This window comes from Micropterus dolomieu, linkage group LG20, assembly GCF_021292245.1.
Source record: "Micropterus dolomieu isolate WLL.071019.BEF.003 ecotype Adirondacks linkage group LG20, ASM2129224v1, whole genome shotgun sequence".
Classification (NCBI taxonomy): domain Eukaryota; kingdom Metazoa; phylum Chordata; class Actinopteri; order Centrarchiformes; family Centrarchidae; genus Micropterus; species Micropterus dolomieu.
In genome coordinates this window covers 17899399-17921805 of record NC_060169.1, presented here as the reverse complement: position 1 = coordinate 17921805, position 22407 = coordinate 17899399, and the positions used below count along the sequence as shown (strand labels likewise).

The following is a 22407-nucleotide window of genomic DNA, read 5'->3' as shown; positions in this document are numbered from 1 at the left end:
TACAAAGACACGTGTTGCAGTATGAGAGTCCTACCTGAAGAGAGGCTGTTAATTTTTCATGTTGCACGAAATGAGAACCACATACAACATTATTTATCAAATTGGGTTGGACTTAATGATGAATTTAGCGCGAGGATACACATGTGACAATGTCTGGTTTTCAAAATAAGGTGTCTTTACAGTATGGAAATAAGATAAGTAGAAGTATAAAACATATTACGTGTCCATTAAAAGTAAATGGACACATGTAATTTACTTTACCGGACCCTCTCGGGCCATAGTCTCTCCAAATCCTGTGGGAAACCCTGAATAAAAAGCACATTTTGACTATTTAATTTATGCAATGGTATAAAAAAAGGCAAAATAAATGGATAAAAATGTAAAAAAAAAAAAAATAAACCTTGTTCCCCCGGTATTTGGGGAAGTTTTTCATAATATTTGGTTTCGGCTTTGGCCAAGAATTTTCATTTCGGTTCATCCCTAGCGCCAACGTTTCCCCCACTAAATAATTTCAGGGTTTCCCGCGGCAACACTGCTGCTAGTTAATATCCTTAGAGAAACTCTAAATGTTAAACGGAAAAAACAGGTCTACAAAGACATAAAATAGTTTTAGCTCAAATTATATACTTGCATAATGATGAATTTACATTCAAATATTATGTATCTCACAAAAGATGACATTTTCGCTCATGTTGATGGTTGATATGCTTCAGTCAGGCAAACTATTCGAGTACAAATCTGCTAACATGCGCTGGCCTTAAGCCTGTTGTGTCTAGGTGTATAAGCTCTCGTTAACCCGGTCACTACTGCTGTACTCTTCTGGTTTTAGACCACAATCCAATTAGTTCAGCCATTCTTACTCGTTTTTAGTCAACTGCTGTTCACAACACAGTGATTAATAGGCTTTAGTGAAGAGTCTGTTGTATCTCTTGCTTCTCTGTGTGATTTATCATGACTCTGCGGGTAGTGAGAGGCCTGTAGAGTCGACTGCTGTAAGGAAGTTCTTGAAGTTCTTGAAGTCCTCCTTGAAGCAATAACTTGCCCAGAAGATCTCAATCCCTGTACTTCCTATTTTTGCTTCCTTTAATTCAAGTTCCTGTTTAGAGTTCAAATTTGCTCAAAATATATGAAATGAACAGAAGTCCAAGCACTATTCTGTTTTAAATTGGACAAAACCAAAAGCTGAGCGCATGTATATCTAGTTGACCAGACTACGGCCATGTCCGCACTAATGCGGTTTAATTTAGAAAGGCGTCTTTTTCCAGTCTCTTTTGGCCATCTCTCCACAGTGGTTTCCCCTCAATGTCAGCCTTGCACCAGTGTGAACAGAGAAAACGTGTGTGATTAGCATTCTCCAAAACGTGGCTTTGTGTCAGCTGGTTAGACAGCAGCTGTTGTTCAACTCTCAGACACTAGCATTATCAGCTGCGTGAACAACGTGTTTGTTTTTGGCATATGCAGATGACACAAATTAGTAGATTTTGTAATGGCCCATAGATTGGCTTCCCCTTTCACCTTTAAAACCATCTAAATAACCGTAGCTAGATTATTATGTTCTCAATTGACCCTTTGAAAATGGACTTAATGACGCGGAATAACATTTTTCCTGTTGTCATAGATCTGCCATTAGATGTGTGACAGGGGTTCTTTTAGGTCTTTATGATTAGACATAATGTAACCGAGTGAAAACTTGCACAGCAGTACAAACTGGGGTTTTGTGGTCAAACGTTACTGAAGCTGTTCTACTTACTTGCACCTCGCTGCTGTTTACTGTAGAAAGAGGTTAAGAGCTTACCCTTATCGACTTTCAGTTTTGAGAGAGGAAATGGTGTGGATTTTCCATGGTTATAGGTTACATACGATTATGTCAGCAAAATATCTGCTGTTGGTATACGGAGGAGCTCCTTTTCATTTAAATTCAAAGATGAGGACAAAAATGCAAATTGTTCCCATTGTTGCCGGCATGAGAGTGTCATTGTCTCATATTTGAATCTTTACTTTGGATGGGATCCTTGTGTCTTTTTTCACAATCATGAAATCAAAAGACTTCACACGCTTGGTAATACTGTGATGTTCCAGATATCATTCATGTGTGGATGGATTAAGCAGGAAATATTTCCGATAACCTTTTTGAAAAATATTTGAATACCAGATTTGAAAAAATGTGTTGGTCCATCAGACACCAAATCAATTGAATCGATTAATAACTTAAGTCATTCTCTGGTTCCAGATTCTCAGATGTGAGCATTTGCTGTTTTTCTTTGTCATGATAGTAAGCAGAAAATCTTTGGGTGTTGGACTGATGGTTGGGTAGAACAAGGAAATTATAATCTATTAATCGATGAGTTGGTTGATAGAAAATACATTGTCAAGTATTTTCAATATCCTTTTAATTAAGTCATTGTTTTCTTGCTGGCCAACTTTAATTGATTCCAGCGTCTCAATTGTTTAAATTGGCTGCTTTTCTTTGTCATGCATGAACATCTTTGGGTTTTAGAACAAAACGAGACTATGGAACAGATGACTGAACATTAGTTCAGTTATTATACGTCCAATAATTGAAACATTTAGAAGGAATTAAAGTAACCTTGCCTCAAACTTTGCATACAAAACTGTTTACTGTTGATTGATACATGGTGCCATGAATGAGCTAAATCAAACTCTTCTCCAGTGATTTAAGAGAATCGAAAGTGTTCCTCTCTTTTAATATAGTGCAAATGCTGTTTCATGTACAGTGAAAAACAAAGAAATGACCAAAACTTTCTTAAAGCACAGTGTTCAGCAGCAGAGTGAGGACCTGATTAGCATATGTATGACACTGCAGCCTCACAGGCCACACTGGAAACACAGGGAGCTGAGGGACATAAGTGCACTCGCACACAGGCTCCACTTATTCAAATGCTAAATATCCTTTTGAATTTCCCAGGCAGCCTCTCCCACAATCCTACTTGGCAAACAAATGAGGATGAATGGCTCAACGTGAAAGCTGGCTTTAAATGCATAATGTGGGCTTTCATATTTCCAATGTTTATTTATGGCCCCTGTAAAGGGTCTCCTGTCAGTGTTTTTTAAAAATTTGCTTAAAAATGAATCGGGGACATTTAAAATGACTCATTAGAGATTTCACAGGGCTTTAAAGCTGCAGTTTATCTTGATCTTGGCCACAAGTGCGGAAATAATTGCTCTTAGGGCTGTGACTAGTGATCAGTTGTATTGTAGATTAACCTTTTGTTTATCAATTCATCACAGAGTTGGGAGGTGTAAGGAGCCATTTCCGCGCCGCTGCTCTTAGAAGTAAAGGTCCCATTTATTTTTCCCATAGACAATGTTCAGTGACTCACAGTTGGAGCATTTCTACCACTTGGATCGGCATGAAACTGACGGTTTGATCGTCAGTACAAAAGTACTGCATTAGAAAATATCTGGTTCTTTGATGCGAAGTCGCAGGTCCAACGCGGTGGATATTAAAACGTCGGGGGAGAAGTGAACTGTGACCACGACAAAGGTGCATTTTGGCAAGAAACGATCAATTTACTTTTAGATTCTGGGCGATTTTTGGATGAATTCAGCAACTCAATTCATTTTTCAGTGTCCAGTTCATAATTTTGTCCTACAGCTCTGATTGGCTTTTCTCTTTGTGGCAGTAGAGGCTCATGGGTATTGTAGTATTAAGCCATATTAAAACATGATTTCTTAGAAACAAAGCTGAAACAGTTAATACTGGCAGTTATAATATAAGCCTGTAGGATTTTTACATTATTGTGGAGAGTCCTGTGTTTGTATGTTCAAGATATCATTAGAGAAACGAAAAGAAATGGGATTACAGGATGGGCACGGCCCAGTGTTTTACTTTTGTGATTTTCTTTTTCATTCACATAACACAAACTCACACAGTTCATCTGGATTTCAGTAGCAAGCAACTTATTAGCTAATATATTCAGAAGTTAATGATAAAAGTGCATGCATGTTTGTCATTTCACTGCTGTATTCAGGTTAAATTTAATGTGGAGGAAACTCCTGAGTTTTATTTACCTACATGAACTGATCATTTTCATTCCCAGGTGAGTAATGTGTGTTTTCCTGGCTAAACTTAATCTATTGCTCATCAGTGCTGTTCCCTTTGGGATGGCTGTCAGTCACTTAGATGTGCTCCTGATTGGTGAAGGTTTACATTCTTTCCCGTCTGTGTATTTTCTGTAGTCAGGTTTCTATGCAGTCCCGTGTCCTGTCGCTGCTCACAGATGTTTTGTGAGCTGAATTTTCATTCGGTCACGTTACATCAAATTTGTGAATCATTTAAAGATTTCTCATCTGCAGCATCTTCCTTTTAGCTGTAGATGTGTTATAGATAGACATCTTTGTTTCTTATTTCAAGTTCACAATGAAAGACCCAATCTGTATTTTTAGTTTTTTTTTTAACCACAATGACTTTATGTCGACATGTTGATCTTTTTTTACTGCCGTGTCTACAGACATTATGGACATGAACAAACTTTAAACAGCATCAGAAAATGTTTACTTGCCTTTTTCACCGCAGACATTGTGACTCGTAAAAGCAGGGAAAGCACAGGTGCAATTGATAACAGTAATAACGGCTGCAAAACTGACACATGTTCTCTTTCTTGTATGACTGTGCACTGTAAAAATGGATTGTTATGAAGACTTAAAGACTCACAATAAAAGTATCTAATGTCTTAGGTATAACATCAGATTCAGAAAAGCAGTTTGTTTTCATAGTGTCGGTAAGATTTTGTTTAAGCAATGTAACATTACCAGGTTGGCAGCTAAATGGACATTTTTGCAACACTGAACACAGAATTTGCTGCCAAAGTAGTTGGTATAGGTGTTAATTTGCTTAAAGCCAACTGTTAGCAAATCCAGATATAAAAAGATAAATTTGAGTTTGAGGAATATACAGGTTAACATCGTGCTTTGCCAACAAGGGGTTATCCTTCCTTGATGTTGTCAGCTAGGTGTTTTGTCACAGGTTCTTTGGCAAGACAATAATTTCCTGTATTTTTTCTGAACAGGGAGTTTGAGACTAATGTGCTGAGCTATAATCTGTGGGTTGCCAGCAGGTCCAGTGCAATTAAAGGATTTCCTTGACATATTTTTTTACTTTTATTTTGGCAGTTTGCCTGTAAGTGGTGTTACCACCCTGATCTTGATGAGGAATGACAGCAAGGTTGAAGTGCCAGTTGAGGAACCTTTCCCACACTGTAACAAGTGAAAAAATCATGTTCTGTCATTGCCGGGTCCTCGCGTGGGGTGGGGGGTGGGGGGGGATAAGTGTCAATGTTTTTCGCCGCTGCGCTATTTTGAAGCGTTAACAGTGTCTCTATCACATTCTGCTGCAGTCAAGTCGAGTCATGTTTGAAGATATAGCTTTCTAGTTGGAGAGGCACGTCCCTTTATGTCTGAGCCTAGTGGGCCATGCTACAGTAGGTGTGAGGGTGTACGAGCACAGGAGGGGTGCAGAGCTGTGGGCGGTCCCTGGCTTACAGGACAAGGGAAAACGGCGAGGAGCCAGAGCTCGATGACGCTCTACTCCCACTGCTACCGGTTCACACACTCTTGCCATCACGGTCCATTTGTTGAAAAAATCTGACTGATTAAGAAAATGTTTACAGGAGAGTTTGTTGCTACTCATGCTGAAGAACGCAGTCCCCTGTTGGCTTGTATTTAGCACTAATTACCAGGTGAAGACATTGGTTTAATGGAACACCTATGTAGTCTCAGCCGGCTGGGCACTGGAGAAAGAAGAGGCAGCAAACTTTGATAAACCAGGTCATCCTGTGTGGAAAAATAAGGATAAGGTACAATGTCAGCATCTTTCTTCTGTTTTAATTTATTTGTCCCAGAGAACAGACTAAGTAAAACTGTTACAGTTGAGGCCTACGCCACTATGGTTTTACCAGAATTTAAACTAAAAGGGAAATATCTCATCTCTTTCCCAATTTTCTTGGATATGCTTTTGTTTTCATTTTCATATTACACTTTCCAATTGAAGCTTTTGCATCTAGGCTTTTAGTTTTAACATTTACATAAAGTTTTTTCTGTTTGAAAAAATCCTTCAATAAAAATCCACCTTCCTTTTTTCATTTTCACAAATACAGTTTCAGTTTTAACATTTAATTGTGGTGTGGTTTGGGGTGTCCCCGTGGCTTAGCAGTTATGACACTGACCTTAAACCACAAAGTCCCCTTTTTTCCTGACATAAGAATAATGTCTCTAATAAAGGCATAAAAATGTTTTTTTTTTTTTTAATAATGTCGTAATTGTACAATATGATAACAGTTTATCTGACATTCTCTCTCTTGTCTAGTCATCTTTTGTTTTCTCAGATAGATAGATAATCACAACACTCCTGTCAAACTGAGTGACACTGCAGAGGAAACCTTTTTGTTAAGTTATTCTAATCATTTATTCAATTTAATAATGATTTATCCTTATGAAAACACTGTATTACGCTTTCCTTACTTCATGTCAGAGGGGAATGTGTTGTGCTCACTAAGGTTCCTGTAATATGCTGCCTGCAAATGCTGTGATAATTACTTTATGATTTTCACAATCAACAAACTTCCCTGTAGTAGTGTAGAGGCCTGCTGCGTGCAGATGGTGGGCTTGAGTTATGCAAATTGAACATCCCCTTCAGCCATGATGCTTGAAAATCTGATTACTCAGAATCACTTACGGGAACAATAATCGAGGCTGCTGGTCGAGTAAAGCAACACGTCGCCTTGAACTTGCTCCACTGCCACAAGCTTCCAGAAGTTTGTTGCGTTATTGCAATACTTTGCCGTGACTGAGTTTACAAACAGCTTCAGTCACGTCATCGTGCTCCATGTCTGTTTTCACTCTCTCGCTTGGAATTTGACCTACATGCACAAGCTCACGAGCAACGGAAGTTATTTTTTTATGTCGGCATTTCTCTTTATCCTCTTTGAAAAAAGTCTTTAAAAACAATTCTACGCCTTAAAATATGGCAATTAAACGTCAATTCTCGGGTCAACATCGAATTATAAGAAACCTTTCCCATCCCTTCCAATCATAATATTCTCACTGTCTGACCTATCTTTGGCTGCTGACGTTTTTATAGTCTGGGTTGCCTTCCTGGCCTAGTTTCTTCCCTGTGGGCAGTTTGAATATGAAAGTAACCAACAGATTAAACCACATAATCCTTAAGACTTTTATTCCCTTGCCAGGATTCGTTTCACTGTCCTTATGTGTGAACCTTATGTGAACTTGTTTGTTGCTCCACTCGACACCTCCCTTAGAGAAGGATTAGACTGTAGGCTTGCTAAGGTGACACTGAACCACTGATACACATTTGGAGTCAGATATTGTCAACCAACCTCTTACATGAATAAAGACAGAACATCCCCAAAATTTCAACTAGGATTCTCAGTAAACGCTTTCCAAGATTAAACATTAGTGTCTTGTTCAAATACATGCAACAGAGAGAATTAATGTAATCATCAGGGAAGGGAGTTGAGAGAGTCATCATTTCTCATCTTCCTGTGTGTGTGTGTGTGTGTGTGTGTGTGTGTGTGTGTCACTACTGAGTCATACTGAAAGTGCAATAAAAATTCATTGTCTCTAGGTAGTCCACAAAAAGTCCAGTGAGGAAAGTCCTAGTTTCACATCTCGCAGGCCACATCAGCCTGAGAGCAGTTTTGGTTTGAAGGTGATGTGGTGCAACTAGAAAAGAGTCGATGGCATGTGTCACACAGCTCACATTTGGCTTTGACATGCTGCATGAATGGGTGTTTCTGCCAGCAGGACTGATTCATTGTTGTTTGGCAAATGTCATGCATGAAGAGGACAGCAAAAAAAACATTTCCTGGCTGCAAAAAGGGTTTCTTTTTCTTTTCTTTTTTTAATGTAAAATGTTAGATAATCTAACTCAGCTCTTGGATCTGCAATAAGACAGTCTGCAATATAAGAGCAGCCATTTACTCAGTGTACCCCATGACTGTCTGCTGATGGAATTCACTTTCAGATATTTATTCACAGTGAGATTCAAAGGGCAAACTGTTGAAATGTCACAACATATAAAATACTTATGAAGTATGAGGCTAACATTACTCTCTATCTTTCTTTGTCAACATTCCTTAAAAAGACCAAAACCAAGAATGGGCTGGTTTCTCAATTTCCAGCTTTCTTAGCCCGATTGTGGCACTAAGGATTAATTTCTACTAAAGAAATAAATCTTCAGGTCACAGAATCAGTAACTCCCCAAAACAGCAGGGCACTGTAGTTTTAGCAAACTTTACTCAAATAGGAGTAAATACCGCATCTGTTGGGGACTAGAGGAAGATTACTACACTTAACTAATAAACTACGGTACCCATATAATAAAGAAACATGTCAGCCAGTGCACCGATATGAGTCTTTAAGGTGTTTATTTAAAAATGTTTTAGCACAACAGTGGAGCTCTCAGGCACAGAGGAGTAAGATATATCACTCTTCGGCTACACAGACAATACTTTTTTAAGATCAATTCATTGTCCATTTTGGTCTTTTTATTGGATTTGTTAACAGTAAGAAAGGTACAGCATATTGCCCGCCTTATCCTTTAAATAACAGCATTTATAATGACAGAAAATATTGCTACCTTAACTTTTCATCTAGTGCCGTCATCGGGTCAAAATTTCAGTTTGCCTAGTACATCGGCCAAAGACTGAATACCTGCAGAACTCAGCTGTACTTTGTGTTCAGTGCTAATTAGCTAATGTTAATGTGCTAAAATGCTAAACTGCGCTGGTGAACATGGAAGACATCAGCATGATAGTTTTATCACTGTGGGCCATGTTAGCATGCTGACATTAGCCTCACACAGCCTCGCAGAGTTGCTAGCATGGCTGCAGACTCTTTGTGGTAACAATGTAACTAATACAAGCTGTAGTATGGATTTGCATGATCTCTAGAAGAGGAGGAAACGTTGACACACAGTATCTCTGTATCCTTGTATCATAACCCCACCAGCTGGCTCGAATTAGCATACCCACCTGACACGATAATGTCCTGTGTCTGTGTGCAGCTTGTTCCTCAGAGCAGAGCTGTCAGGATGTGTTTGCACAAAAACTGAGAAGTGATGCGCTACCCATCCAGAACCAGGCTTTTAATTATATTTTTGTTTTATTTGTTGTGTAGCTTTATGCCAGTATATAGAAGCTACTAAATTCAGAGATGGGGCCAGAGGAAATTTGGCAGTTGAAGGTAACCCTCCCACCACACACACACCTCCCCTCTCTTAACCTGAGCTCAGCTGTAACGCTTCAACCTTTAACCTGGCACACCTTGTTTTGTTTTTTTCCCCCTCAGCAGCCCTTTTTTGTTACTTCAAATTCTGAGTTCTCGCAGTTATTTTTCTGCCCAGGTGTGCAGACTTGCCCTCTCTGTTTTGCGCACTCTGATTTCTCTCCTCCTGGTTTCTTTTTCGCCCCTCCCTCTCCCTCACATCCTTCAGCAGCAGCTGAACAATGAGTTGATGTTTGACAATCACTGCTTCTGTTTCTCTCTCACACACACACACAAACCCAGTGCTGCCTGCGCCGGCATTGCTTGGTCAATGTTTACTCTCCCCCTACATTCTGAATGACTTTTCAGTACTGCCTTGGTGTGTGCATCACTTCTGCTTTACTCTGGGTTCAAATCAACTCAGTTTGTGCTTTCTATGATTGATTATTTTGTCCGTTCCCTTTGTATTGCCATTAAAGCTGTCAAGAAGCATTAAAATGCGTATCTATCCAAGATCCATCTCACTGATAAATTATCTATTTTGGAGTATTGGATGCTCCCTGTTTGAGTACTTTATTTTTGCTTTTTAGAGCAGAATGCAGATGACAGCTTTACATGATGCAATACAATCTTCCTCTCAAGACAAATATGCTGACTAGCTCTTTCCTCCGGAGTTGCGTCTGGCACTGTTAACCTGCTTCTGATCAAACTGTGTTCTTCTGCTCCTCCACCATAATCGGGAAACTTGTGCTAACTGTTTGCACTCTATTTGTTTTTGCTCTTCCCTCTGTTTGTTTCACTTTCAGGTGAGAATTTTGAGCAGAGTCCATTGCGGAGAACCTTTAAATCCAAAGTTCTTGCACATTTTCCCCACAATGTTGAGTGGAACCCATTTGACCAGGATGCAGTGGGCATGGTAGGATCTCTTTACAGTCATACAACATTTTGTTCATATCCTTTAATCATTATTATTAAATAGTATGGCTGATTGATGGGGTTGATGTCAGGATCACAGACTATGAAGAGTTTTCCTTTATATCATGATGCGGCAGATACATGAAAAATCACATGAATAAAGTTGGTGTTTGACGTGTTCAACTGTGCTCCGCTGTTATGCCAAGATGTATAAAAGGAAAATATCAGTAGCTTATTTTGTTAGTTTGCTCAGAGTTATTGAAGGAATAATTCAACATTTTGGGAAATATGCTTTCTTTCCATGAGCTAGAATGAGGCAATTAGCTTAGCATGAAGACTGGAAACAGGGTGAAACAGCTAGCCTGGCGTTGTCCAAAGGTAAAAAATAAACCTACCATCACCTCTAAAGTGCACTAATTAACATAATATATGTGTTAATTATATTTTAACAAAATCTATGTTATTTGTTTGATAGTTGTTTAAAAACAATGTGGTGATTTTAGAGGGAGTTGTGTGGTTTAGCAACTTTTGTTGAGAGCCAGGCTAGTCATGTAGCAATTACATGACATAACTCTGTCAAATTGTCATTTTTACATAACGGTTTGTGTGTAAAAACAAAACAGTTTCTTGTTAAACAAACGAGATCCGTCATGTTAGTGAGATTTAGAGGTTCTGTGTGAACTTTGGACAGAGCCAGGCAAGATGTTCCCCCCCAGTTTTCAGTCTTTATGATAAGCTTGGCTTATCACCTTTCAACTCCAGCTCTGTACTTACTGCACGAGAGTGGTAGTGATTGATTCTCATCTAATTCTCAGAAAGAATGTGAATAAACAGATTTCCCAAAATTTATAGCTATCCCTTTTTCATTTAGAGAATGAAATAGATACATTTCTGAAGAACAGACATTATGAGTTCATATAACTTGTCTTCTCAACAATGATTTAGGTTCTGATGTGGTCCCCTCACCATTTCTCAAGCCTCTGATACGTTTCGTCTTTGTCCTCTCACAGCTCTGTATGCCAAAGGGTCTGGCGTTCAGGACGCAGGCTGATTCTCGGGAGCCTCAGTTCCACTCCTTTATCATCACCAGGGAGGACGGCTCTCGGACCTACGGCTTTGCCCTCACCTTCTTCGAAGAGGTGACCAGTAAGCAGATCTGCAGCGCCATGCAGACCCTTTACCACATGCACAACGCTGAGCAGTACGACATCTTGCACACTCCCACCTCGCCACAAATGCACGAGGACCAGCGACACCAACACTCCCAGCCTCGTCCCGTGCTCCACGCTGCACCCGCCATTTCCCGCCTGCAGCGCTTCAACTCGTATGACATCAGTCGTGACACGCTGTACGTGTCTAAGTGCATCTGCTTGATAACACCCATGGCCTTCCCTCAGGCCTGCAGGAAAGTGCTGCAGCAGCTTCACCAGGCGGTCACGTCCCCCCAGCCCCCACCCCTCCCGCTGGAGAGCTACATCTACAACATTCTGTATGAGGTGCCCCAGCCGCCCTCCGGGCGGTCCCTGAAGTTCTCAGGCGTCTACGGGCCCGTGGTGTGCCAGAGGCCGAGCACATCTGAGCTGCCTCTCTTTGACTTTCCCATCGGTGAAATGTTTAATCTGCTGGGGGTGGAGAACGTTCTTCAGCTGTTCACCTGCGCCCTGCTGGAGATGCAGATACTGCTCTACTCACAACGTAAGTAGCTACCCTGCTACTATTACACTGACATCCTGTGCAGTATGGACACAATTCATTAACACTGTACACATTTTCTAAAAAGCTGGATGTGGGAAAGGAAGAAAAGAATAATGCATTATCTGTAACAGCTGTTTTCTGAGAATAGTGGGGTCATGTGATCCTGTTAGTAGAGGCAGTCAGCAGATGTCTCTGGAGCTGGGAGGCATATCAGTGTCATGACATGAGACTAGATATTATCTAGGGACCTGGTTATTACACTCTGACGTAGCTTTAGGGGCTTTCCTCCCTGTTGGCAAATGGCAAAATATTTTAAACATTATAGATATTTAGTTTTTATTATAATGTCATATCATGTATTAAACTTTTGTCTATTGCCTGGCTTTAGTTGCAGGAAAAGAGAAAGAAAACCTCAGATGGTCGTAAATTGATTCGTAAGATGAGGGGAGGGGACAGGAGGTTTTTGAGGCTAGTCGACCATCTGGCACTTCTCGTGGATTATACTGGCTCCTTAAGAACAACTTTGCTGATGATTATTTATTCAGGGATAGTTTTTTCGACTCATCTTTTAATTTCTTGGGTGGTTTCTAAATACTGAGAGTTTGTTACTTAGTTCACCATAGCTTCATAGGAACACCATAGCTCAATGTGGTCTTCAGTGGCAAAAACAAAACATGCTCTTTGTGCTCGTCAATATTCATTTAACCTCATTAAATTCATTAAATCTATTTCATGGTCTGACATAGAAAATTTGTTGTCACTGGAAAGTAAATGCTGCCCCTTATGTGTCATTGCTACACTGCCGCTCCATAATTCAGCTCAATCTCAGAAATTGTAGGATTTAAAACATCTTCATGGTTATTGTATAGGGACAAAAACCACGGCCGAAGGCTACCACAGAATGGTTGATATCGAGGAGATTACATAACCTGTTGAGTGTTTCCATTAAAGTGATGCAGTGTGAGTTCTAGCCTGTGTAAATGTTGCCCCCACCCAACCCTTCACAGGCAGCTCCCTCCAGCACTCACATGTAAACGTGTGTGAGTTACTATGTAGCTTCGTCTTGTTAGCAAATTTGGGCTGCTAGGCTAAGCAGGCCTCTTTTGGCTGCTGCTGTTCGTCTCATCCTGAGAGAGAGAGAGAGAGAGAGAGAGAGAGAGAGAGAGAGAGAGAGAGAGAGAGAGAGAGAGAGAGAGAGAGAGAGAGAGAGAGAGAGAGAGAGAGAGAGAGAGAGAGAGAGAGAGAGAGAGAGAGAGAGAATCAGCAGAGGATGCTGGGTGTGGTGATTGGCTCCATTACATTGACAAGGCAAATGGTTTACAAAGTGTCGGCGGGGGGGGTGCTCTTAAGGGGGAAAGCTGTGTTGTTGCTAGGTAACACAGAGGCAGGGAGGATAGCAGTGATGCAGGATGATTATTATTGGCTGGAAGTGACATCATGCCTCTATTTCTTCCCCCATGAGGCTCAGCGCTGCAGAACGGGTGACGGATGCTGTGTAGAGTTAAGCCTTGGCAATCTTCCACTGAGAAGAAACGAGGGATTGTTAGGAAAAGATGCCCCTCACTTAAACACACACACAAAGAAGAGAGGGATGCTCTGCAAATAAGGAGACGACTGTACTATGTGCTTAAAATAGCAATGGAATTCATAGCTCTGGTTAAAAATAAATAAATAAAGGCTGGACAGTGTTTCTTGAAGCCATAGAAGAAAAGATGTTCAGATGTTGTCTGCTGCTTCCGTCTTTCTCAAAGAGGAAGCTCGTCATGTGTCAACCACTGTGACATGCTACAATTAAGCTGTTGTGTGTTATTGTTGTTTTATGGGCATTTTCTGTCTTTATGTGACTTGTGCAGTTGAGTGACAGGATAGAGGGGGGTAGAGAGAGATCAGGGAGTGAAAGAAGGAGAGATCTGAACTGAGGATGTTACAGTTACACAACGCACATTTGAGTCACAGAGATGTTCCATCTGAGCTGAAGTTTAAAAGCATAAATCTGAAGCTGGACTAATTGTAAGAACTGGACATTTACACCGACAGACAGGGAGACGTGTCTGAATTTTGGCTCTTTGGCTTTTACATTCACTTTGGCAAAATGTAAATATTAATTGATCAAATTCAGTAAGTAGATTCCATTTTTGCCAGTGTACAAACTGAGGCTGTTTTAAGTGAACACCAAACACAAGTTGTTTGATCAGAAAAGTGCTGAGGTGTGAGTCCTGTAGCAGTTTCACTTCTGTGTGTTGGGTGTATTTTTATCCTGCTGTACTGCATATATTTGCACTCAGTATCTAAACGGAATAGTTTAAGCATCACTTCAAGTCCAAACTGCTACCAGTTCTCAGTGTGGATATGTATCCGTTGTTGTGTCTCAATTCAGATTCAGTGTAGTCCACTGTGTACACTATGGGCCAGATTTACTAAAGGTTTGCGTGAGTAAAAACGTGTGCAAACTTGATATCACCAGCAAATTAGCACGTAAGCTGGTCTACTAACGGTGTGCACGCAGAGTGACGTCTTTCAAAAGCGCAAGATAGCACCTGTTGTTCCTTTAGTACTTTTGCCTTAATGAATATGCAGTTTGGGGCTTAACATGCAAATACATTTATTTACTACACGCAATGTGATCTACCAAGCCTAAACACAATTTCATGTGAGTGCAACAGCCTCTGTATTTAATACGTTTGAAAGGAAGGTGCAAACCGCCAAGTGTTGCGCAGAGATGGCTGCTGTTATCGTTGCCAGACGGAGACACAGCTGTAATGAAAGAAAACGTAGAGAAATTAACAATATTAGATAATGTTATTCTATATCTAATATATAGAAATACAATTATTTTATTTTATTTATTCGATGAACTATATGAATAGAATTTTTTTGTATTTTCCTTTAGCTTTGGCAATACTGTTGTTTTAACATTCATGCCAATAAAGCAATTTTCGTTTCGACCTGATTTCTTTTCTCCATGAGATGGAAGAGTTTAGAAAAGTTGCGGGGCGCTGCGGAGAGCCCCCAGCTGCAGTACTGAACGCGTAAAATTCATCCAGCCAGAGGGAACGATCACCAATTGTTCACTGCGCGCCGGTCGAAATAGCGACACAACCCATTGCAGGTATTTCAGAGGGTGCGTACAGGGCCAGGGACAGGAGATCGCGGAGCGACCAGGTACGGTGCGGACGGTCGGTGATTGTTTCCTCTGGCTGGATGAAGCACGATCTGCTGGCATTTCCTTGTGTCTGGGTCATTCCAGCATACTGTATCTGTTTCTGCTGGGGTTTTCCAAAGCAGTTTTTCCAGGTGTGCTGTCCCAAGTACTTAGTGCAATCTTAGGCAGGATGAGCAGGTACATACGATTTCCACATACTCGTGACGCACTGAACGAAACAAACGAAGGTTTTTACACTGTGGCTGCTTTCCCTCCCGACTCTCCAAACCATTAAAACACGCAAAACCCTCATTTAAATACTCCCACCTCCATTGTGTTTGCTCCTGTTGTCATCTACACAATAATTCTTAGTAAATCACCCATAACAGGTACTAAAATTGCACATGCAATATTTTACAATGCACACGCAATTTAGTACTCTTTATTCAGGATGTTAGTAAATCGGGCCCTATGCACTTAACTTGCGTTGTGCATGAAGTTGACAGGGTAGTGTTGTCTCAGATTGAGTATAGTGGTACTTAGTGGGGGAAAAACAAATGTATAACTTTGTATAGTGTGGTGTTTACTGGAGCAACAGCGGCTGCTTCCATCCCCTTCCAGCCACGTAGCCAAGTTGGCGACAGTTTAGGGTGAGAAGTGTCCCGCGTTTCACACTCAACTTTTTGACTGGTATGAGTGCACCATCCCGGTACTCATAGTGCACTGCATTTTACCATAATTGTCAGTGTGAACGCACTTATGCACCCAAAATAAGTGTAAGTACGGAAGAACACCAATTGAGAAACAGCTCACGTGTGTATAAGCACCAGCACTTGACTCTTTGTGACTTGAGTTAAAGTGGTTTCTTGTTATTGTGGCCTAGTGTAAGCGCAAACTGGTGATGTTAGTATTCTTGTCTCCATCCTGGGAGAGCGAGCCTGCTGAGAGGGGGGATGAAGGGGAGGTCCAGGCCTTGGCGTGAGAGTCTCTTCTCATGGACCAGCACATGACCAAATGAAGGAATGGTATTTGTCTTGGCACCATAACAGGAGAGGCAGAGCTGCTGCTGAATGTACAGTAGGTGTCAACAGGATAGAGCAGGAATGCAGATGAGGAGGACCAGGCACATATTTGCATGTATAAATGAGTGTTTGCTGTGTGGAGTCATGACAAAGGAATTTTAGCCAGAGGACCAGCTGAATGTCGCTGTGTCACAGTTTCAGAGTCTGGAGCCTCCAGAGCATGCAGGCCACGAAGGACCTTTTAGAGGACTTTCTCCTCAAATGAGATGGTCTAGCCTCACAGAGAGGAAAGCTGTTCAGGTAGTCAGAATTTCAAAAATGTGCAAGTTTATCCCCAGTGTGGTGTCCTTAACATGTCCCACAAAGTATAAATACCAGTGGTGCACAAGGGCAAGATAACAGTTTTCTGTAAACATTGTTTTAATGTGGTAACTTCAGGTTCCAAAAAAACAAGATGGTGACGGCCAAAATGCCAAACTCGAGGCCTCAAAATGAGAGTTATGTATGTAACCTCAGTTCTATGAATTCTGGGTGACCGTCAGAGTTTTCTGTCACTTAGAATCTTAGCGAGAAGATTTTGTAGGGACATTTTTCATGATGACGTGGGCTTCTATAAGCTATGCCCTGCATCATCCCAGGTCACAGGTGACTTTGTTGATATTAAATACTCGGCCTGTGCGTGCGCAAGATGGATAACATCCAGTGTTAAGCACTGCCTCTGGAGGTCTGGAAGAATTAAATAGAACAGTAGTTCAATGTGTGACGTGATGGTCGCTACATCCACTTCTTTTATACAGTCTGTGGTGGTGGATGAAGTATTCAGATCCTCTACTTAAGTGAAAACAATAAACAATACCACAATGTCAAAATAGTCTATTACAAGTAAAGTTACTGCCTTCAAAAATTCATCAGTACACAATGGCTTGTGGAGTACTGAGGACTACAAAAAATACGCCTGTATTTTTTTTTTTCTTCTAATTTTAAGCATTTCTTGATGCATTTGTCGGAGTCTTTATTATAGGATAGGTCATATCAGCATGTTTTGAAGTATTTGGTCTACAAATGTGAGATCCACTCCCTAAATTTGGATGCAGCTTGTGTGTCAAAGCTAATTCCTTTGTGGTTGGTCATTGGTCTAGCTACACCCCTACATTTACAGAACAGAGAATAACAAAGACACCAAGACTGATGAGTTTATACTGTTGGTTGTTTTCTTTTTTGTCCTATCATGTTAGTTCACTTTGTCCCCACCAGGTAAAAGCCTTCAAAGAGTCAAACAGGGCAGAAACCTGCTACTGCCCGGCTTTCTGTGGCTTGAAACGTTTAGCCGTGTAATTTCTAACCGCATTTTTTTGCTGAGTAAATTCATACATCAGAAGATGCCCTCAAGATGTTGAACAGCTGCAGGATTGGCTATAATGCCGTGTGGGACAGTTGATAGAGTTCATACTCAGAGAGCAAACAGAAGAACTGAGGAATAAACAATGTGATTCCATTTAAATAACAATCATGTTGCACAACTCTTCTGTCACATGCTGTTTACTGTAAGTGTTTTGGAGGAATTAACAACATCTATCAAGCGATGGCAGTTTGGGAGATTAAAATATGGGGGAAAAGTTGTGCAACCTGTTTTCCCTTTATTTTAATATCAGGAATGTGTCTCAAAAATACACTTTAATAGTTTTAAGATTATATAAAGACAGCCCATCATGAGCAGTGCAGCAGCACATTGTTGCCCTGTGGGTTTCAGTGTGGCTTTACCCTTTAAAATCTGCTGAAAATACTAAAAATCCTGAAGAGTAGTCACTTATAACGTCATTAAACAGGCATTTACATGTTGTGATTTTGATGATTGTGCTGTGGAAACCACCAGTCAGGAAAAACACGAGTCTTCATTTAGAATCACTACAGTCGCCAAGGCTTTTAAGGTAATAATCAAGTCAGGAAATTAACCCCTGAAATCTGCTGTGTACAAACTGCTGGCTCACACTTCATTAAAGCCTTCAACACTGTTTTTTTCTTTTGGTGTGTGTGTGTGTGTGTGAAACAGATTACCAGAGGCTGATGACAGTGGCAGAGAGCATCACAGCCTTAATGTTCCCCTTCCAGTGGCAGCACGTGTACGTTCCCATTCTGCCCGCCTCCCTCCTCCACTTCCTGGACGCTCCTGTGCCGTATCTCATGGGCCTCCACTCTAATGGACAGGATGACCGCACCAAGCTAGAGCTGCCACAGGAGGTACAGATACATACCTGTATTGGGTTTAATTTCATGTCTGCACTGATGTTGGCATTTGAAATGGTTGTAAACTACTGCTAAATTCACAGTTGTAGGATTAGTTTATAGCAGTGGTTCTCAAAGTGGGGTCCGGGGGACCCAGGGATCCCCAGCAAAAAGGGGAATAATTTATGTTCACAATTATAAAATCTTATCCAATGAAGGTCCATGGTCTGTGTGGTTTGAGACCCACTGCTCTATCCTGTACTGAGAGGTGTGAACAGTCCTGTAGATCCTCCTACGTCTTTGTCCCACAACTCTCGCCTCTGCACACCTTGTGCTTGCTTTTTTCTGTTGCTATTTCTAACAAGCAGGTTTATTATTGTCATTCTGCATAGGTAAGGCCATGCTTGTACTGCTGCTGACAACCACAGAGTACGATTTTTCTTTTCATTCCTCTTGTGGCAGCATTTTCAAGCATCTTTGAAGTATCTGGTTACTGTGGATATTTTGAACCTAGATCTTTTTATATTTATAGTGCACAGTGCCATCAATGTATGAAGTATTTCAAGGTCAGTTACTGCTCTCAACATAGCGTGTAAGTTTGATTTTTCTGTCATCAGTTGGCTCATTAAGGAACAAGTGTTTTTGCTTCCCATATTGTACACAGACAGACAGACAGACAAGTGCAGAAATTGTAACCAGACATGTCAGATAAATCAGGTTGAACTGATCTAAATAGATATGAACACAGGCTTTGTTGGCTTTGTTATTAGTTTTTAGCAATAGCGCAATTAGAACTGTAGGACTAGTGTCACTGATAATGTTAGTTTTACACTTGCTTTTTGTGCGTTAGTCTCAATGTCTAGGTATTTCATACTTAATTATCTTGTTCCTTTTCTTCTTCCAGGCAAACCTGTGTTTTGTGGACATTGACAACCACTTTCTTGAACTGCCAGAGGAGTTGCCCCAGTTCCCCAACAAACTGGAGTTCATTCAGGAGATCTCAGAGGTGCTCATGTCCTTTGGCGTGCCTCCAGAGGGAAACATTCACTCCAGCGACAGCCAGGCCCCGTACCGGGACTTTCGATCTGTTGATATGGTCTCTGACAAGCGCAACGGCAACCTGGCCTCGCCCCTCAACTCCTACCTGCTAAGGGAGAATGAGACTATCGCCAGACTGCAGGCTCTGGTCAAGAGGACAGGTGTCAGCCTGGAGAAGGTGAGAAATGTGCCAAAAACGGGCAGCACAAATGATCATGTATTATTTATTTACAAAACTGAATTAGTGACTGTGGATGTCAAAGAAGATTCATTATCTCCTGCCATTCAGACTAAAATATATGAAAAGAGATTATTGCCAGTTGAAAATGAATTATAATTTATAATGCACGATCAATTAGAAATAATATTTTATGACTGGTTGTGCCTCTTAAAGCACATGTTGAAATTATACTTGAATAATACTTAGATTTTCAGTAATGAAGTCATTCAGTGTAAAATCATCCATGTCCTTATATTCAGCGGCTTCAAACAAATACATTTCGAGCTAGAGTTAAGTTAATATATGTCTTTATACATATATTAGGGCTGTCCCTGACTAAGGATTTACATAGTCGAATCAGAATCTTCAAGTCCTGCCTATAGTCGACTGATAGTTGAATCATGTGTTTTTAGTGTGTGGCGATGGCGATTTAAAGCCGGCTATTTAAAAACGATAAAATATTCTTTGTGTGGTTCATCAACGGTGATAAATTATCCTAAAGTCCCATGAGGTGCGGACAACTTGGCACAACACCAGTGTCTCTGTCTCTTCAGCAAGTGTTCCTCTTCCGACACTCACGCTATGCTTACACATGTGCACTGATGATCCAGGGTTAGGGTTACAATTTTGGATTTATTCACGCACTTTAATAACATTTATTGAAAGTTTTATTCTTTCTACATGTTTATTTACTGCATTAAATGTTGAAATGTATATTGTAATAGGCTGTATATTAACTTATTGGGAGAAAACTGGTAGTTCTATGTAAAATCAGACGACCCCATATCGCCAAAATGGCATGATCCTTATTTCGCTGCGAAGCTTCGACTGTGATATTTACAGTCGAATCAGGCTCCGCCCATCGAAGCATCGAACCTTCATACTTAATATAATGAATTATATTTTGCAACTTCTAAATTATGTAAAATGAAAAAGGATGGGACGGTAATCAATATTACTACATGAAGTGAAAAAATACTAAAGAAACAGGTTCATCATATTGCCAACATTATTGCAGTAAGGGACAATGAACAAAAGGGGGAGCTCCCTCTACACCACACACTGGGCATGTTTTGCAATCCAGACAGAAAAGATGGGAAAATTAAATTGTTGTACATTTTATGTTTTTTTTATTTCAAAATTTTGTTAAGGTATGTTTTTATATTTTATTTTGAATATTGCCTTCATATTTGAGTATTTGAGATTAGGGAGTCAATATACTGACACTTTTTTTTTCACCAAAATAATATTTCCTTTGTAACTGTCCTTCCATCTGTGCCACCCACAGCAGTGTAGAGTCTTGGAGATGTTTTGCTTCGTCAGTTCAAAACATGGACTCCAGTTGCCTTTTCAAATGCTGCGGGTTGATGTATTGTAGCCTAGATGACAGAAACCCTTTATAGACACTGACATCAACAGATGTAGTTGGCATCTGCACCGTCTCATTTCCATTTGGCTCGAGCATCTGACAAACAGTAGTAGGTAGTATGATGAAATACTCTCTCTAAAGACTGATAGATGGATGAATCAGCTGCTAATTAGAGAAAGTCTCTGTATGTGCGGCCTAATCAGCTTATGCCCTGGTGGCCAGCATTAGTCTTCTATGATCGGATTAGCTCATCGTTTGTGTAGAGCTAACCAGCTACAAGTTCAGACCTCATTTTTGATGATTCTTGTCTTACTACTTACAGCTGAGCCACAGGGCTGTCATTTCATAGATAGATTCTTGGGTTGTGTCATTAGATAGTGACTTTGCAGTGGTAGGCCTGCTCTGTGTTATTTTAGCCCCCCTACTGCTGGCATCTGTCCACAGACATGCTAAAAAAAGAACTTGTGTTTCAGTTTACTTTGGGTCATAAATCAAAACAGATGTCCTTAGCCTCCTTTCCCATAACCCCGTTGCTTCATCAGCAGCCTGTGATAACAGTCAGACGATATCTTGAAAAATATCCACCACTCTGCTTCTTCTCTTCATCTGACTCTCACACGTGTTCCCCTTTTTTTTTCTCTCCTTTCTTTATTTCGGTGTTGTTCCTGTGTTTGTTCTACCAGTTGGAGGTGAGAGAGGATGCCAGCAGCAATAAGGACGTGCGATTTCAGTGTGATGAGGAGGAGCTGAAGATGCACCAGCTCAACATCCAGGTTCGCGAGGTCTTCGCCAACCGATTCACCCAGATGTTCGCAGACTACGAGGTGTTTGTCATCCAGCCGAGCCAGGACAAAGAGTCCTGGTTCACAAATCGAGACCAGATGCAGAACTTTGACAAGGTAAAGTGCTGTAGACATTTAGAGTGAAGGGTATTGTTTTCCCTTCTACTGTAAATGACATTGACTTCCACCCTTTAAATTTGGGTGTGTGCAGGCCTCCTTCCTGTCCGACCAGCCCGAGCCCTACCTGCCCTTCCTGTCACGTTTCCTGGAGACGCAGATGTTTGCCTCCTTCATCGATAGTAAGATCCTCTGTCACGATGATGAGGAGAAGGAGCACACGCTGAGGGTGTTTGACTCCCGGGTGGATAAGATTCGCATGTTGAACGTCCGTACGCCCACGCTGCGCACCTCGATGTACCAGAAATGCACAAACATTGAAGAAGCAGGTGAGGAAAAAAGATAAAAATCCATGAAAATAAAAAAAGGTTTTGAAAATAATTGGATTGCTTAAAAGCACTAAACATTGTACTCAAATGTATTAATATGTTTCAGCTGTCTGAACATGATCTATCTTGGGGATAAACACCTAATTCTGAGGAAAGCCACATGTTTTAAATGAATAGCTTCATCTTAGTATTTTAACCTTAAACAGTAAAAATTAAACTCTGTAATGTTTAATTAAAGAAGACCATAAATCTCCTGTGAAACGCCTTTCAATATGAAATTCAAATGAGCGTGGTCACAAATTAATTGGAATG

The 22407-nt window shown here is 40.7% G+C and overlaps 1 protein-coding gene across 4 annotated transcripts in view; it reads left to right on the top strand.

Annotated features, from left to right (window-relative positions):
• Positions 1-22407, top strand: part of dennd5a (DENN/MADD domain containing 5A) — a 41181-nt gene that overhangs the window by 2525 nt on the left and 16249 nt on the right. For 2 of the 4 annotated variants that reach the window (XM_046032364.1, XM_046032365.1), the window contains exons 2-8: positions 9157-9222; positions 10050-10159; positions 11169-11853; positions 18068-18255; positions 19145-19456; positions 21551-21766; positions 21861-22095. In XM_046032364.1, the coding sequence (XP_045888320.1) occupies positions 9157-9222; positions 10050-10159; positions 11169-11853; positions 18068-18255; positions 19145-19456; positions 21551-21766; positions 21861-22095 (1812 nt within the window). The remainder of the gene's footprint in view (positions 1-9156; positions 9223-10049; positions 10160-11168; positions 11854-18067; positions 18256-19144; positions 19457-21550; positions 21767-21860; positions 22096-22407) is intronic. The other 2 variants (XM_046032366.1, XM_046032367.1) reach the window with 1 other exon arrangement.